Here is a 17,769-nt window from a genome sequence, read left to right as displayed (position 1 = left end):
ACATAGTCACATATGCTACTTAGTTTTTTTTTTAATTTCGCGCGGCCGCAGTTGCGGGCGATAGCTAGTATGTTATACACTAGGACGTACATCCTGATGTCACGAACCAGATGTGCTTTGGAAATACCATTCTTAAGGACGTTAGATTACATAGAAATGTTGGAGAAAATGTCCCATGTATATCCTGTGTCCGGGTCCGCGTTGTCCGGGTTTACTCTTCCCAAAACAGAACACACTGTATTGCCGGACGAGTATAAATGTTGTACAAATACATCTGTTTATTATTGCTATAATTATTCCCACGTTTGATTAAAATACGTATTGTATTAACAAGTTTATGTCAGGAATGGAGAAATAAGAGTTAAATAATCAAGAACTTTGCTTTAAAATCTTCGAAACGAAGTCATCTGTCTTCTTTTTCTTCTCGTGTTAGTAAATTGAGTTAACACGTTTAATGCCACTGTTATGTGTTAAAGAGCGAGTTGTAGAGACGTTGCCGTTTAATGTGTTAACTTATTTTTACCTTCAAAGATATGATCACTGGATGTTTACTATTGAAATAAACGTTCCTGGTGTTGCAAGAGCTGTATACATTTAGGTCGTCTAAATTTAAATCTGCCGTTACCAATGTACGTTATGTTAGTTAAATTATTACATTGAGTTTGCAATTACATAGTAGAAGCGTGGTTTGTCTCGTCTCCATAGCCTTCATCATTACCAACCTGCCCTTTCCCCTACGGTGGATCGGCACAGTATGTACTACTACTCCATTTCTATTAGCTGTCATATCTGAATTCACCATCTTACGCATATCCTCTTCCACACAATCCGTCTATACTCTCTTTTTTGTTTTTATTTGCACTAGATTTTAAATAACTGTTGATCCATTTAACCGTGGATTTCCACTGACGAAGCACTCACATGAAAACAAGTTTGGCATTTCATTGGAAAAATAGAGATAGCAATATGTTTTATACAGATATTTCGCACATATTCACGATTAATATGAACGCAACATGTTTTCCGATTCCTAATGTATAAAACTAGTTTTCAAACTGCCTGCAATATATCAAGGCTGTGCCGAATGCTAAATAAATTTCGCAAGCGTTCGGATTTAATGTGTCTCCAGTCGAGTATGTATTGAGAATTTGAGATAAAAATAAGCTCTCACGTACGAATTAACAATCTATGATACAAGGATATGAATACGACCGTGCCTACTTTTACGGTATATAAAAATATATTTTTTGTTTTGTTTAAGTAATTCAAAGCAAGCCTTAAGATTACATATTAAGTTTTGCACTTAAACTTGTTTTTGTTTAATTGTTTCTGCAGTGGAACCTCATGGTTTATTTCAAGATTGTATAAAATGTCACCAAATAACTTGAAATTTAATAGAGTAATGGTCATGTAGGGAATTTAACGTTGGTTTCTGACATCAAAATCTCTGTATAAAACATATCGTTAACTCTATCATTATCATTCACAAAACAGGGATAACAATACGATTTGAAAGACGATCTTGGCCATAGAATCTCACGGTTACTGCTTGTTTTCAAGACATTTGTAACTGGAGTAACCCATTAGATATTTAGCAAGGATATTCCGTATTAATCTACACTTACCCTGTCTGGCTTAGAAGGATCAGTTGGCGACAAGAACACTACAAGGACTTCTCGCATATCGGTCTCAAATTACCGTCTCGTCGAACAAAAAATGACAAAGACGTGCTTTTAAAGATTTGATTACTTTATTGGCAAAAAAGTTTGTGTTATTTGATAGCGTTTTGTGAATAAGTGAAACATTAAAGATTTAAATAAAGTGCTATTTGCAAAAAAACATGCTAGCGTTGGAATTAGCAACATATTTTAAATAGCTTTTATATTGTTTAACAATGTTACCAAACTCCTCGGAAAAGGTTTGACCGATCTTTATGAAATTTATATGCTTATTCAGAAGGTCTGAGAATTGGCTACTATCTATTTTTTAATTCCGCACGGACGGAGTCGCGACCGACACCTATTAGCATTATGTAAATTGAAATGAATGTAGAATGTTTGGTATTCGAGATTACGTGAACTATGCGCTTCATCGCTTTCATGAGCTGTCGACACTACGGTGTTCATATTTAGTTTAACGACTAATCAAATACGGCCTATAGCTGTCACAGTACTAGTCGACCGCGACTTCGTCCAAGTTAATTAGTCAAAAAAAAAGTTAATTAGTTGTCTATGTGTTCTTCCAGATTATGTTCTACATATATGACAAATTTCAGTGAGATATCTTAAGCCGTTCTAGATAATTCGAGATACTTTCTAAGAAACACCCATCCATTCATACATTCAAACATTTGTAATATTAGTAAGATTTAACGTGTTATTATATGGAAACTAGGAAATAGGTCATGAGAAATATCTTGTGGTAATATTCTTTCCATCTTTGAAGCATAGCTTAAAGGCGAAAATAGGGTGGAGGCTTCACATCTTGGTCCTACAAAACATTTTTAGCCAGGTCTCAGTGTGTGTCGTAAACGTGGTTTTGATTTTATTTTGTCTTGTGTATAGCTTTCGCTGATTTCATTTTATTTTAAATCAAGTTTTTGAAATGTTACGATATCGACTGATATTTAGTAACCAGAGGGTCTATCATGAATATTTGCGATATGCATTTTCGTAACGTCACCGATAAAATATATGAATAATTTGTATGTGATTTGTCATTGTATTTTACGCCCTTACGTTGTACAAATCTAATACAAAAATGTACAATTTTCGTATTAGGACATCCTATATGTCTAATAATAGATTTTTGTTTATATTAATCGGGTAAAAGACAAGTGTAATATATCATTATGTATGACCAATCTATAAGTATTGCACATTATCATCGTATCGCATTTGATAAGGTATTGCTAAACTTAAATTTAATCTATATGAACTATATCACATTATGAAAATACCCAGCATAAAATTACCGAAGGAAAAAGGATTCAAATAACAAACAGTGTGTGATAGCAATGACCCATACGTAAGATTATTCTTAGGAGTCTTCTCACGGCGTTACATATAATACAGAGGACCTAGCAATATTTGTGAGAAAGTTATCGTAACAAAAATTGTTGACCTAGAATGAAATAAAAAATAAAAAAACTCACACAAATTTTGACATTTTATCGATGATGTTACGTAGGTGTATTTCGCAAATATTCGTGCTAGACCCTCAGTTTAAGGCCAGGTCATGGCAATAACAAACGCAATGGTAGTATACTTTACTTTTGTTACTGTTAAGAATTCCATTGAAATTGAAGATAAAGAATGACGTGAGCCATGCGCAGTCTGTCTGCAGCGAGAAAACAGACGAGAATCGATTGGAAGAACCACTATAAATGCGACGAAGGAGTTTTAAAAAGCTATTTACGGCCCACTACTGCTGGGTATTATTTACTTGCATGTAGAAATGTATGGCCTAGTCACACCTAACATAGCGTAGGCTCCAAGTCTCTCAATGTGGACGTATAATGTGCTGATGATGATGTAGAAATAAAAAAAAACTTGTTATATACTTTGATATATGTAAAACGCAATGTTTACGCAATCCTTCTTTTGCATGATATTTCAAGGATATTTCCTCTAATAAACATTGACCTTTGGATCAAAAGACCGAAAGCCTAGTAATTTGGCAAATAATGTGATTGGGCTCTTTTATGATCCATACAAAAAATACTGAATTTATTTGTTGTCTACTTCTGAGTTTTCTTGTTGACTTAGCTATTTGGAAATTTATTAAATAAATTTTCTATGTTTCGTAAACGATATTGAAAAAGAATAGGAAATTAATTTTGTGATATAATTTTATTAGAAAACGAGTTTAAATTGAATTGCTCATATGGAAAATTGTCAGAGACCGCAATATTTTCAACTTTCTTCTAATTGCCACGGCATAGGGTGACCATAGCTTTTAAAATTTCATCGCTTTGGTTAATATATGTTACATATATCAGCTTTAAGTACGTTATTTTATAAATAGATTTCCTTTCCTTTTATCTTTCTAATATGGATGGATGAATTGATGGATGTATCATCTCCAGAACGGCATACATATAGAACAAAGTCTGGAAGAACACATAGGCTACTAATTGTGTTTTTTTTTTAATTCCGCGCGGACTTATCGCGAGCGACTGCTATTTTTGTTATAAAAATATAAGTTTAAAATATATTTCCTCAAATATGTATGTAACGTAAAACGGGCAATAACAGACCTTTTGTGTTTGACTTTCAAACGTGATTTTTCAAACATACTATTCGTAAGCCAATTGAATGCCTTGGCTCAATTAGTGTACGGGATAAACACGATGTATGAAACTAGGCTAAAACTCTCCGCATCTCTTCAATACAAGCCCTATTTATACCTGACATACCGAATGTCTGAATGAATAACTAGAGCTTTATTGTATAAGATACGATAAAAAGCATGAGACTTGGATCATCCCAATTTCTAACCATTGAGTAGTTTTTGAGTTTGAGTCAACCATTGAGTAGTTTTTGAGTTTTTCACATTTAGTGAAATTCCTCTTTCGTAATTTGTCTGTTTTACCAATGACAATTAGAGGGATGACAAAATATCTTTATACATGTGTTGCAACAGTGAAAACTCACATTAGCATGTAGATATTAATAATTGGATGAGTTGCAAGCGCAGTTCAAAGTAGCGGTGTTCATTTGAGTCATGTTATGAGCAAGCTTATGTTGTAACCAGTTTTGAGGACAAATGTTGGACGTTAATACTGACATTCAAACAACGTAAACAACGTCGACAGTGTTGTGGGAATTTATGTTTTTATTCTGCTTTGTAATAAATTTATATTGTTATACTAGCTGTCGCCCGCGACTCCGTTTGCGTGGATATATATCTTATTTTATATAAAAAAACTAAAAATTTAAAAATGAATAATTAGTATCCTGTGTCCGTCTCCTGGCTCTCAGCTACCTCCTCAGCAATTTCCAGCCATATCAGTAAAGTCGTTCTTGAATTATAAATAGTGTAACTAACACGACATTCTTTTATATATATAGATATTGTTGCTTGTATCAAATATACATAGACAAATGTAATATTTGTTGATATTTACTAAAACACATATGGCGTAGAAGTTTCTTTATATTTATAATAGACTAGCGGTTGCCAGCGACTTTTTTCAGAGCAAAATAAAAAAAATTGCCTAAGTTACTTTCGCACACATAAGATTCTTTCCAGAAAAAAGTCCCGTTTAAATCGGTCCAGGTGTTTCTGAGAAAACCCGGAACGAAAGGGGATTTACGGACGGGCAAAAATTTTAAAATTAGATTTTTCGTTGTAGGTAAAGCATAGCATCAAGTATATGATATTGTTTGTGTTTTTTTTTATTAAATTTAGGTATAGATAGTTATGTCGAAATATCTTTATTTCTATCTACCCGTGGGCTTCCACTGCCGGGGTACGAAGACATATGTTCCCTTTCAGTCTCCTTGAACTGAGACAACATTGTGTGTTTGTATGTTTCGGCTGTAGAAGTCCACACTTCCACTTTTTTTTCGTATGTGCGTAATTGTGTGAATAATTCATTGTAGTTGCTTTCACTCAAGACTTGGTGTGAAGTAAGCAGCTGTCGATACGTTAAGTATTTGTTCAACTGTTTCCAGATCGTCATAAATGTCTTTGTATCCGTCTGACCTTGTGGAATGACGTCATTATTAAATTGTTGCACTGCAACTTTATTACACTAGCTGTCGCCCGCGAATTTAAAACAAAAATATAATTAGTAGCCTATGTGTTCTTCCAGACAATGTTCTATTTGTATGTCAAATTTCATCGCGATCTGTTCAGTCGTCCTAGAGATACCTTCAAACAAACATCTATCGCATTTATAATATTATTAAGTTATGCAAAATGTGTTTGTAATCAATTTTAGGTATGAAAATGTCTAGTAAAGACTAATTGCTGTACGTGGAAATTATCAACACGTTTTTGTCATTTTTTTTCTAAAAAGCTCAGTAACTTACATAAATCGACGAAATATTACTGTCCCTACAGAATGACAAAAAGATTTTTTTATTAAGTTTAATAGATCCATGTTTAAATGTAGTTTTTTATATAAGTAATTCCGGTAGACGTGGAATATAAGAAGTGACAGTGGTCAAAGACTTTTTTACAACCTCACATTGGTGCGTTTAGCTCCCGTACAAATGTACACTTTGGGTAAACATTTCCGAGCAAAACCGACCCGGTAACGTTTTGTAGCACATTTTATGTGATTTTTTTGCAATATTAATTCCGTTCCTATCTAGGGCGAATAAATTTTAAAGAAAAATGTTTGTACAAATTTATGTTAAAGTATTTGATATAAAAACTTCAAAACTCAATTTTGTTTTTAGGATTTCTTTTAAAGCCACTACTACACTATGTTATACTTTTTCATAATTTACATTTTATATATCTAAGCTATTAAGTTATAGCTACAGTTTCAATCGAGGCATCCCCGAAATAGCCTTGACCTGGGTTACTCTATATTAAGTTCAGGCTAAACTAACTTGGCTCTCGGCCACTTAGTATCCCAGCCTCCACTTTCAGGGTCAAAAGTCATTCTAAACAAGGATGTTTGGGTTTTACCTATAGTAATATTCTTCAATAATCTTTTTATATCACAATATGGTACAGTACATTGTAGGTTACTCGACTATTTGAAACCTACACTCGATTAAAAGTTTTCTTAGAGTAAAATCTACTTTTTATTTTAGTTGAGTTTCTTAGATTTAAATCTATTGTCGAAAGTATCTGTGTATTCATACATACTTAATAATCTTTTTAGTATGTAAACATTAAGCTGATTTTCGTCTATTCCGTGTACTTATACGAATTCACTATTCATTGCAGATTTACCAACACTTGCGCTGGTACACGAACCCGTCGGAGCAGCGTTGGATCGTGCGTATTCTGTTCATCGTACCGATTTATGGCTGCTATAGCTGGATCTCGCTGCTATTCTTCAACGGAGACTCTTATTATGTCTACTTCTTTACTGTCCGAGATTGCTATGAAGGTAAGATATAAATAAATGTTTTATTTGAAAGCCGTCAAAAAGACTTTCTTTTTCTATCAAAAGACAGCACTGCACACATGCTCACGCATGGATGTTTGTACAGGCCCTAAACGTCTATTTGAAAGTAAGCTGGTAGATGGAAGACGATATTAAGAATGTCGCTGTTAGGAGCTGGAAAGAAAAAGCCCAAAATAGACGACGATACGTTACCAGGTCCACGTCAATTTGCGGATGTAGTGCCTTAGCTAATAATGATAGAAATTTCTATAGACATTTAATAATGTACTTTTCTAAAATTTATTTAAGTGTGTATATTTTTCCACGTTCGTATATTTTTAGCACATTGCTAGGCGACTTGTGTAATGTCCTTCCGACCTTAATAATCCGGTTACACTGGTTTTTAAAAAACATTTATGAGACAAAGATTTCTCGATGTTTCTCCACCATTGCATTTACATTTTTAATATCTCGAGCACATTAGCGTATTATATCATAACAAGCTTTAGCCGGTGACTCCGTCCGTACAGTATTAGAAAAATAACTGAATTTGTAGCCTAAGTGTACTTCCAAGTTGTATTCTACATTTATTTCAAATTTGAGATGCATTCAAACAAACATCCATCCAAACCATTCTCATATATAATATTAGTGAGATGTAATGCACCTTTTCAAATATAGGTGCTTATGTTGCTTCCGAGTGAAATTATAAACATAAATTTGTTGTTTCAAATGTAAATTAATTAATGTTCATCCTAATGAGAGCAACCGTCGTTATATTTCAAGGCGACAATAGAATGCGTTGCTACGCAAGATTTAAATGTAAAGTGGTAACATTTATCACAAGAAAGTTCTGTTTGTTCTGATTCTTAATTGCATTAAAATTTATGATGATGAAAATCTTAGTAACTTCAAATTCATAAAGGTTTTATGAAAAGAAAATATTTATGAATTTAAATCTGTACTTAAAGAGACTAGAATCGCTTTTGCGAAATACAGAAAGGTATGCCAATCTAAATCTATGCTGTAATACCGTACTTGCGAAATAGGAAAAAAAGGGTCTTGACAGACGGACGGACGGACAACAAAGTGATCCTATAAGGGTTCCGTTTTTTTCCTATGAGGTACAGAACCCTAAAAACATAACAATGAGAAATCTAAAACTATACAGATTTTTTTCTCTCAACTTTGAATAAAATTATTAAAAAAGTTGGCTAAGATTTCTTATTGTATTCAAAAATGTTTTTATTGAATTATCTTTTAGACTTTATTATTTTTACCCCAAAATAATTATAATTGTTTATTTTCATTCCAGCATTCGTGATCTACAGTTTCCTATCACTGTGTTACGAGTACTTGGGTGGTGAGGGGAACATAATGTCGGAGTTGCGCGGGCGACCGGTCCGTGCTTCGTGTGTCAACGGAACTTGCTGTCTTAGCGGAGCAACATACACCATCGGCTTCTTACGTTTCTGCAAACAAGCCACACTGCAGTTCTGTCTCATAAAGCCGCTTTGCGCATTCATCATTATATTCTTACAGGTAAGTTGACTCAAACAATGACAATTAAATCTTGGAGTAATTCAGTTTTCTAATGGCCGTATACTTGATTAGATTATGTTCTTTTTTTATATCATACGGTGGCAAACGAGCGAGCGCTCACCTGAAATAGCGAAGTGACCGTTGCCCACAGACATACGCAATTTCATATGCGTTGCCTACCTTTAATCGACGGAGGAGAGGATGCACAGAAAGAAAACATTTCCATGCATGCTCTCATCCGGAAAGTCCACTTCCACTTCCCATCCTTTCCTTATAAGAAAAAGGGTAGGAAGGAAAAGAGGACTAAATTAGGCCTCCGGGACGCACACTCATCAGACTGCACGCGGAATTGCTTCCACTTGACGCCTGTCTTCTGTGTGGTCGTGGTATTTCACCGGGCGAGCCGGGCCGATTCGTGCGAAGATGTTAAAGCGGGCTCTACCACTGTTAAATTCCTATCGAAACGTCAATATCCTAATGATTTAGTTATGGGTAATAAGATCTCATGGTGGTTTGAATACAAGTTTGGCTATTGGTGTGAACCTAGCACAAGCTTGGAGTTGACTTGTATCGATTGAAATATTTGTTAATGTTTAAAACACATAAAACACGTGATTGCATTTCTTGTATTAGTATTTTCAAATATCTTGGCGGACCAAGGAGTTCCCTCTCTACCCATCTCGCTATACGTTTAAAATTGTGTTCAACGCAGCGAGTCGCGTGAAATCTGAAAACATTTATAAAAATTCATTACCGGGAATTCCGACTAATGTTAATTGCCCAATTACCCAATGTTGACGTATTACTTTAGCAACAAAATTGTCATCGCCTTTGGTGACGTCATAATTGAATAGAAACACTTACTTTAGCAACTTTTATTTACCGTTTGGATAATCTAAATAGATAGGATAATCCATATATAGTAAATCTGCTGTATATACTAGTTAAGATATACATAACGACATTGAACATATATGGCTTGCTTGCTTACTATGTTTATTACGTAAAGTTAGCAAGTTGATCGATAATTAGCAGCCAATGTAACTTGTATCACGTAAGCACCTGCCATCAATTTATATTATGTACCTTGTTATGTATTAATCAATTAGTCTCTTTATTATATAAAGTAACTACTTTTGTAATAATGAATCATCTTGATATTTATTATGAGAATAGCTGTCGCCTGCGACTCCTGTATGATCCATGCAGCCGTTTTGGAGATTTTTTTTTATATTATAAGGTGGCAAACGAGCGAGCGGCCACCTGAAATCGCCGAAATAGCGAAGTGATCGTTGCCCATAGACATACGCAAATTGCATATGCGTTGCCTACCTTTAATCGACGGAGGAGAGGATGCACAGAAAGAAAATATTTTCTCTTCCCATGCATCCTCTCATCCGGAAAGTTCACTTCTACTTCCCATTCTTTCCTTATAAGAAAAAGGGTGAGAAGGGAAAGAGAACTAAATTAGGCCCCCGGGACGCACACTCATCAGACGAAACGCGGAATTGCTTCCACTTTACGCCTGTCTTCTGTGTGCTCGTGGTATTTCACCGGGCGAACCGGGCCAATTCGTGCGTAGATGTTAAAGCGGGCTAGAGCCCGTCATACCTTCTAACAGCCATCCATCCATCCATCAAAACATTCGCATTTATAATATTAGTAAGACATGTTGAAGTTTAATAATTGTAGATATTTTTACTGTAAGTAAAAATAATCTTTTATTTTATTGCTATTGAAAGTCTGTAGTTTTATTTCTTCAAGGTTGGAATTAGTCATTTTAATCTGTCTACCATTCAACTAAAATGAATCATTTATGACGCAATAATTACGATTAGGTAACATTTTTTATTTCAGATTTGTAAGTTGATACAAATATAAATATTGTTATCTATGCAATTATTTTAAATCAGAAATACAACTGATTATTTAATGCTTTTGTTATTTCAAATATTAGTTATATATTTCCGCGTACATACTCATTACTGATACTTCTACGTAATTTGTCTTATCTTTTACTTATATACTTTACTGCAAACAGAATTGTGCGATATGTTATCATAATTAAAATTGAATACAGACAGTTAATATATTATTTACTCTAGCAAATGACAAGTTTTTTTTTTATTCATGAACTAGTGCTTGGCTAATCCTCAGTACCGTTAGGGCAGCGCGAGGTAGGGCGGTTACCCAGGGCGCCAGCGTTGGATATACAGGAGCGCCTGTGGCGCCCCCTAATATACAATATCTTTGGACTCTCCTTCTGACACCAAAAAAAGGTGGCACCTCAAAAAATCTCGTACAGGGTACAGGAAATGCTAAAACGAAAAATTCATACGATAAAAAAATTACATGTGCATGAATACTTTATTTACTATAAAAGTTAAAATAAAAATTCGGATTTGTTTTAATTGATAATAACGCCACCTAGTGGTAAATAAATTAACTTCCAATCTTATTAAATTCCTTTTATTACAGTCAGCGGGACACTACCACGACGGTGACTGGAGCCCCAACGGCGGTTATTTGTACATTACGATCGTGTACAACTTCTCTGTCAGTCTCGCGCTGTACGGCCTCTTCCTCTTCCTCGGCGCCACCAGGGAGATGCTCAAGCCCTTCGATCCTGTACTCAAGTTCTTCACCGTCAAGTCCGTCATCTTTTTGTCCTTCTGGCAAGGTTAGTATATGTCCGAGAACTCTTCAGAAAGAAGAATAGAATAACTTGGTTGTATTGGTATTTAAAAGTTTCGTGTCAATGCTTGAATTACGTGATGATCGATATATCCATATGCTTGATATATCCATATTTTAGACAGTGATTTTTCTCTTAGAAAGTAACGATTAATATATTTGAGTATATTTGAACACATGAAATATGAATATGATTGGTGTTCTGCAGGCGTGGCCCTGGCTATCCTGGAGAAGGCGGAGGTGATCTCCCCGCTGGTGGACGCGAGCGGCGTGCCGACGACTGCGGGTACGGTGTCTGCGGGCTACCAGAACTTCCTCATCTGCATCGAGATGTTGGCCGCGGCGGTGGCGCTGCGCTACGCCTTCCCCGCCGCCGTCTACGCCCCGCACCGCGACCCGCACCGCTCCGTCACCATGCAGTCCATATCCTCCAGCCTCAAGGTAAGAAAACTGCAACATACCTCTATACCCCATCCCGCCTATCTTTACTTCATAATGTTCTGCTCACTGTCTGCTATAATGTTCCAAACCGCCAAACTATTATAAAATGTTATTAAATAAGTCTCCCAACCTATTGTTAAAATTTCATTGCATAAAGATAATGCCATTGAAGCTTTTGTACCTTCAATGATCACTACTGTACAGTCGCGGAAATCTGCGGTGGTCAAATTACAAAATAAATTGCCTTGTTCCTTGCAACAAGACAATCTACTACAAATAAACAATTAGCTACCAGTGAGGTTGTGTAAACGATCAGATAATAAAGAGAAAATCCGCGTACCATAGAACGTCTTTTCTGTACAGACATTTAAAATCTGCGTCCTATTGGTTACTTCACCTCGTCTATGTATCAATGTGTAGAAAACGTTTAGACTGTTGTAGCTTTTAAGGTGGAACACTGCTGGATTCCCTGATTGTACCGGCAGAACTATAAATTCTTGATTTAGTATTTTATGTGATATAAATAATTTAATGTTTCCAGGAGACAATGAACCCGAAGGACATTATGACAGACGCTTTCCATAATTTCCACCCGCAATACCAGCAGTACACGCAATACAGTTCTGGTGAGTTGTACGTCTGTTTGTATGTATGCGCATGACATTCGCCGCCTCATTTATATTATTTGCCGAATATTGGACCAAAGTATATTATCTTTGCTAGTAATGGTAGCTATTTTATTCAAAGCTACTAAAAGTTTACTAGTGAAAAAGTAATTTAGTGTTTGTAGTATTTTTTCCAAATTTTTTATTTTTTAATTTTTTTTGGTAAACGAAAAAATATTGCGCGGTATTTTTATTTTTGATTTAATTCTCTTTCAGATGTCACATCTCATCTGCCTTATGAGAAATTATAAGCTCTGCCATAGCTCTGCATGAAGCGCTGTCTGTCTGTCTGTCTGTGCATTGTCTATATTTTATGATATAATACGCCATGATGCAACTTGTAACACTTGCCTTCATCAACCATAGAGTCACTCGACCATAGAGTAACTTGGACCATAGACAAGAAATATTAAATATCGTTTGTTGCCAGTTGCATAACCCTCCGAGCATGGTTACATTACTAACATAAAATTGTTTACACATAAAAAAATAATAAACATTAAAGAGAATTTTAACATTTCAAATTTATTAAATATCTTTCTACAGGTTATATGAGCTTGAAATAGTAAAAGTTAGTAAAAAAAAATACAAAAAAATATAGCAAAATAACAAAAAAAAATTGAAGATTTAATTATCAGTCATTTTACTATTTTCATATGGATAATTATTAAGCTTACTTTTGACATGATTTAAATATATAGAAATTACATTTAACACGATCGATATAAAGTATATTTAAATATTATATAAAATATCGAAATTATATACGAAATTAAGTAACATAATTTAATCTTTAACAGATATATTTTTTTTCGACAAAGTTTTTCCGATAATATGTTGCTCCTCGTGGTTATATTCTTAATATATATGTATATGTCAATTTTGTTACTGTTATTTTTTAATGTTTTGACTAGTCCGATGTGCATAATGACAAAAAATAGGAAAAAAATTGCTTTGAGTTTTGAAAAAAAAAATTTTTTTTAGTCTTCTATTATGTAAATAAAAAAAATTACCTGTACTCGGACTAATCATTAAAACTATAAGAAAGTTTGATTCTTTTTATTTTTGTACCTTATGCCAATATATGTGTTGTGGAGATTGTAAATTATTTTTTTTTCTGTGATTTTTTTTTCGTTTTTTTTTTCTTAAATCTGTACATTTTCTTGATTTTTTCTTAAGTAGTGGATATGATCCTTTTAGTAAACGCTAGGGTAAATTTTAGTATCTTGTTATTAATAAGATTTTTTTTCTAAATAGTAGTTTTTGATTATTAAAAAAAAAGTTACATTCTTACCAGCTATTGTCCACCGAAATGTACAGTTTTTAATTGCCAAAGACCGATTTAGGTCGGTGACTTTGTTTTTTTTTTTGGGAAATCAAGGCAAATAATATTTATAAGCGTGGAGGATTGAATTTCTAAAAACCGCTTAAGAAATGCAGTAAAACATTTTAAGGATAGAGACAAAATGTTTTTCTAGTATTTTGCAAACAGAAAAAATCTAAATTTTTAGGGTTCCGTATCTCATAGGAAAAAAACGGAACCCTTGTAGGATCATTTTGTTGTCCGTCCGTCTGTCTGTCAAGACCCTTTTTTTTTCTTAAATGGCTTTTGTTATCATTAACGCAATTAAAATGGTTTATATATAAAAATAAAAAATCATACCTCAATATAGTTTTAAAAAAACAAAAAAAATTAGACGGTATTTTGGGAGATTAATTTTTTTTTATTCTAAAGAAACAAACGAAATTTCAAACTCCACGTTTATAATGCTTTGTAATTTACGCGTAAACGATTCTTTTTATACATTAATAAATTAGTTTTAAAATAAGTAGCGCTTTGCCCAAACGGGCGTTTAAACTAAGATTACGATTTTGTTATTGACGATAAACTTAGGTTAAGACGGATATTGTTTCATTTTGACTATAGATTAATTTTATCTTTGTATTTTTGCCCTTTCGCTAACAATAAAACGACTCTACTGTATTATTTATTTTGATTATCTCGTGACGTCACCGATCAGGTAAGTGTTACCCATTTAATTAGCTTCTTATTTTTATTTGCTGGAATGCCTACATTGTTCGTAATTAGTATGATGATTAATTAATTTATATATGTGCTAATTTACGTTGTTTACAACTACTTATAACTTTAATATATAACTGTCATGGTTAAAAAATATTTAATAGGGTAAAGTTTAAAAAAAAACTTATTTTAGTTGAATTCTTTTTATATTAATCGTATTAATTCACACATGAAATCTTTGAATAGCATGCATTATTGTTATTGTTCATTGAAGCATTAAATGTTGCATGTGTGTTTTCACATTTAGGATTATAAATTTGAAATATTTACCGTCGGTTTCTGAAACTAAAATCCTCTTTTGAAACAAAGAGCTATCTTTTTTATCAAAGATTGTGATAAGGATGACGATATGTTTTATACAGAGATTTTGGTCTCGGAAATCCACGGTTAATGTGTGTCGTTTTACTCATCTTACACACTTCATGTACTTTTAAAAATTAGGATCTTCGTAACCATTTCAAGTTAAATTCTTCTTACCTTTTTTTATTTATATGAACTAAATTTAAACTGACAAAGTGCATTCATTATATTTTTAAGTTGGACACAAATGAAAATTACATGTTTCATTATAAACTCGATGCTTTTTAAACACACAAACGATTTGTAAATCACTACAGCACATTTTTTCTACATGACACTAACATCTTTTACTGTTATAAACTATGTACTTCATTCACACATACAATGTATAAGGTATTTTCCTGTTTTGTGGATTTTCGAACTAAAAACTTTTAAAAATTAAATCAGTAGGTCTTTAAAAGAACCAAATCCGTATTACAGTAAAATGTCTATCAAAACGTCTCTTAGCTTATGAGAAAATCAGTAAGGGATTGCTTAACTGGTCATTAACCGACTTTGAGTTGGGCAGTGTGATTTTATTCTATTTTGTGACGTGTTCATTGTGCGTGGTGCAGTGATGCGCAGCGCGGGTGTAGGCAAGCGATCCGGGGAGGAGGGCGCGGCGCTGGCGCCCCGCCCGCCGCAGCGCGTCGCCACCATCAGCCATGCCAACCACGAGAAGACTACACTCCTCAGCTCCGACGACGAGTTCCAGTGAACACACGGTTTAAGACTATATTAATCGTTTAATGCTGACCTAAACAGTCGCTTAGTGTGGATTTCTCTTACTAAATCTACTCTAAGCGGCTAAAAGATCTAACTTAAAATCGATTTGGAAAATATCGATAAAAATCTGTCAAAGAATTTCAAATTGCCCCGAATAGATATATGTTAATTAACGAGATATATTAACTTTATTTATTTCAATTAACGCTACACCAGTCTAATCGAAATTATCACTAAATTAAACAAAGTTCTTTTTTCAATGTTGTTTGACAGCTGTCAAATTGTAGTAACTGACAGTTGTCAAAAGGGCTTATTGTTTATGCAGTCTGGATAACTATAACTAACAGCGACTTAAAGATTGTCTAAAATTTAATACAAATGATTTTTTTAATCCTTTTGTGACATTTATAATGAAGACGAATTAATGGAAATCGTTCGAAATCTACAATTGAGCAAAAAACAATTCATAAACGTTAAAAGTGCAAAACCATATGCCTCTAAATTATAATAGGATTTGGATTCTAATAATGATTTAACTGTATAAAAATATATACAGCTATTTAATATATAGAATATTAGTTGTGAAAAATATAATATATGTAGTCCGACATCATGTACATTAAAATAATATTAGCAAATTTAGTTACTCGAATTCTGACGTCACAAATCTTTCTATAGAATATATTTTTGAATAAAATATTAATATTCCCACAATGGTACTGAATATTTGAGAGTAATTTTAGGATGTTTTAGAGATACTAAAGCCGAAATTAAAACCACTTTTACCGAAGTTGCTATAATTATAAATGTGGTCACTGCCTTAAAATGTTCAATTTGATATGTATTTAAAACACATTACAAGTTCACCAGATTTGCCTGCGTTAATGCGATATCATATAATAAAGTTTATTGCTCATTAAATCCTACGGCTGCCCGTTGTCGGTTGTTGCGGCAAAGCCCTGCCTGGGACTATTGGGAGATAAGATAACCTTTGAACTACATTCTACGATGGACCACATTAACGCTTCTTTTAATAATGATTAGATGTTTATATTATTAAAGCATTATTAAGCTTGATTTTAATAAAAAAGCACCGCTTCGCCGTCCAATTTATTAATCTTGGCAGAAATATGACAAAATTATTTAGGTTTTTGACATCCGATCGCTTTGTACACTTACAAAATAGAGCATAAAATTTATAGATTATAAAACTTTGAAAAGAAAATTTTTGGTAAATACAATTTTAAACAAATTATAAATTTAATAACAGATTATTAATATGTAGTTATGACTTTTTTTTTAAAATACATCAAACTTTTTTTTTTTAATTTACAATATAATAAATGGTGGTCCTGTTTATCGCGTACGGTGTTCTTTAAAATTATGAATGTAAGAAATTGTTACTTTTTGAATTTTTTTTATTTGTTTCTGTAAAATAACAGTTAAATTATTTATTCAAAGTAATTTTAAGTCAATAAAAAGTTAAATGGGAAGTTACTTGCAAGTGGTGATAGTTAAAACATAGTTCTTAAGTAGTAATCATAAAAATTATAATTTTTTTAAATATGATATATAAGTAAAATATGTCGTACATTTAATTTATGCTCGTGTTTTTTAAATTATACGTGTGGTAGTATATTTTTTAATGTGTCTATAACGTTAATATTTTATAATATAAATTGTAAATAAACATTTTATTAATCTTTATATTTTATCTTTTTAAACTATTTTATTTGCGTAAAATTGATTGCATTTCTGTAATCGTCAATTAAGTCACGCATAAATATTAAAAATAAATCTTATTTGCTTATAAATATGCCAATAATATATAATAATTATAAGACAGTTTCTTTATTTCCGACTATAAATGAAATTATTTTTGTAACAGAAATAGAATAGTTTTGGTCAGAAATATTGTTGAAAGTATAACAAACATTAATGTTAGATATTTTAATTAAAGATGTTTTAGCTCCTGAAGTTTTATATTATGTAAGAATATAAATACATACGGTACTGTCATTTTGCCTTTTATTTTAATTTGTCAAGAATGCAATTTATCATTTATTCGTAAATAATTCATTGTCTTTTTTATAGGAGAAAAACACATCAACGTAGACTTGTTAAGGCCGCTGCACAAATTGTAGGTAAAACTTCATCTGTCAGTTAAACTGCACGGTTCTCGGTTTTGTCTTCTCTACGTATTTGAA

General features: G+C 33.0%; 1 protein-coding gene across 2 annotated transcripts in view; it reads left to right on the top strand.

The window, feature by feature from the left end:
* Tmep (Transmembrane endosomal protein) overlaps positions 1–16,807 on the top strand; it is a 20,714-nt gene extending 3,907 nt beyond the window's left edge. Inside the window, exons 3-8 of one of the 2 annotated variants that reach the window (XM_013316968.1) lie at positions 6,910–7,075; positions 8,388–8,614; positions 11,093–11,294; positions 11,517–11,749; positions 12,291–12,375; positions 15,412–16,807. In XM_013316968.1, the coding sequence (XP_013172422.1) occupies positions 6,910–7,075; positions 8,388–8,614; positions 11,093–11,294; positions 11,517–11,749; positions 12,291–12,375; positions 15,412–15,554 (1,056 nt within the window). In that variant the 3' untranslated portion in view covers positions 15,555–16,807. Of the gene's footprint in view, positions 1–6,909; positions 7,076–8,387; positions 8,615–11,092; positions 11,295–11,516; positions 11,750–12,290; positions 12,376–12,630; positions 12,865–15,411 lie in introns of those variants that run through there. The other variant, XM_013316969.1, reaches the window with a different exon arrangement.
* Positions 16,808–17,769: the final 962 nt, after the last annotated feature.

The sequence above is a fragment of the Papilio xuthus genome, unplaced genomic scaffold, assembly GCF_000836235.2.
Source record: "Papilio xuthus unplaced genomic scaffold, Pxut_1.1 DF826945.1, whole genome shotgun sequence".
Taxonomy (NCBI): Eukaryota; Metazoa; Arthropoda; class Insecta; order Lepidoptera; family Papilionidae; genus Papilio; species Papilio xuthus.
Note: the sequence above shows the minus strand (reverse complement) of the source record. Positions and strands in the feature narration are given on the sequence as shown.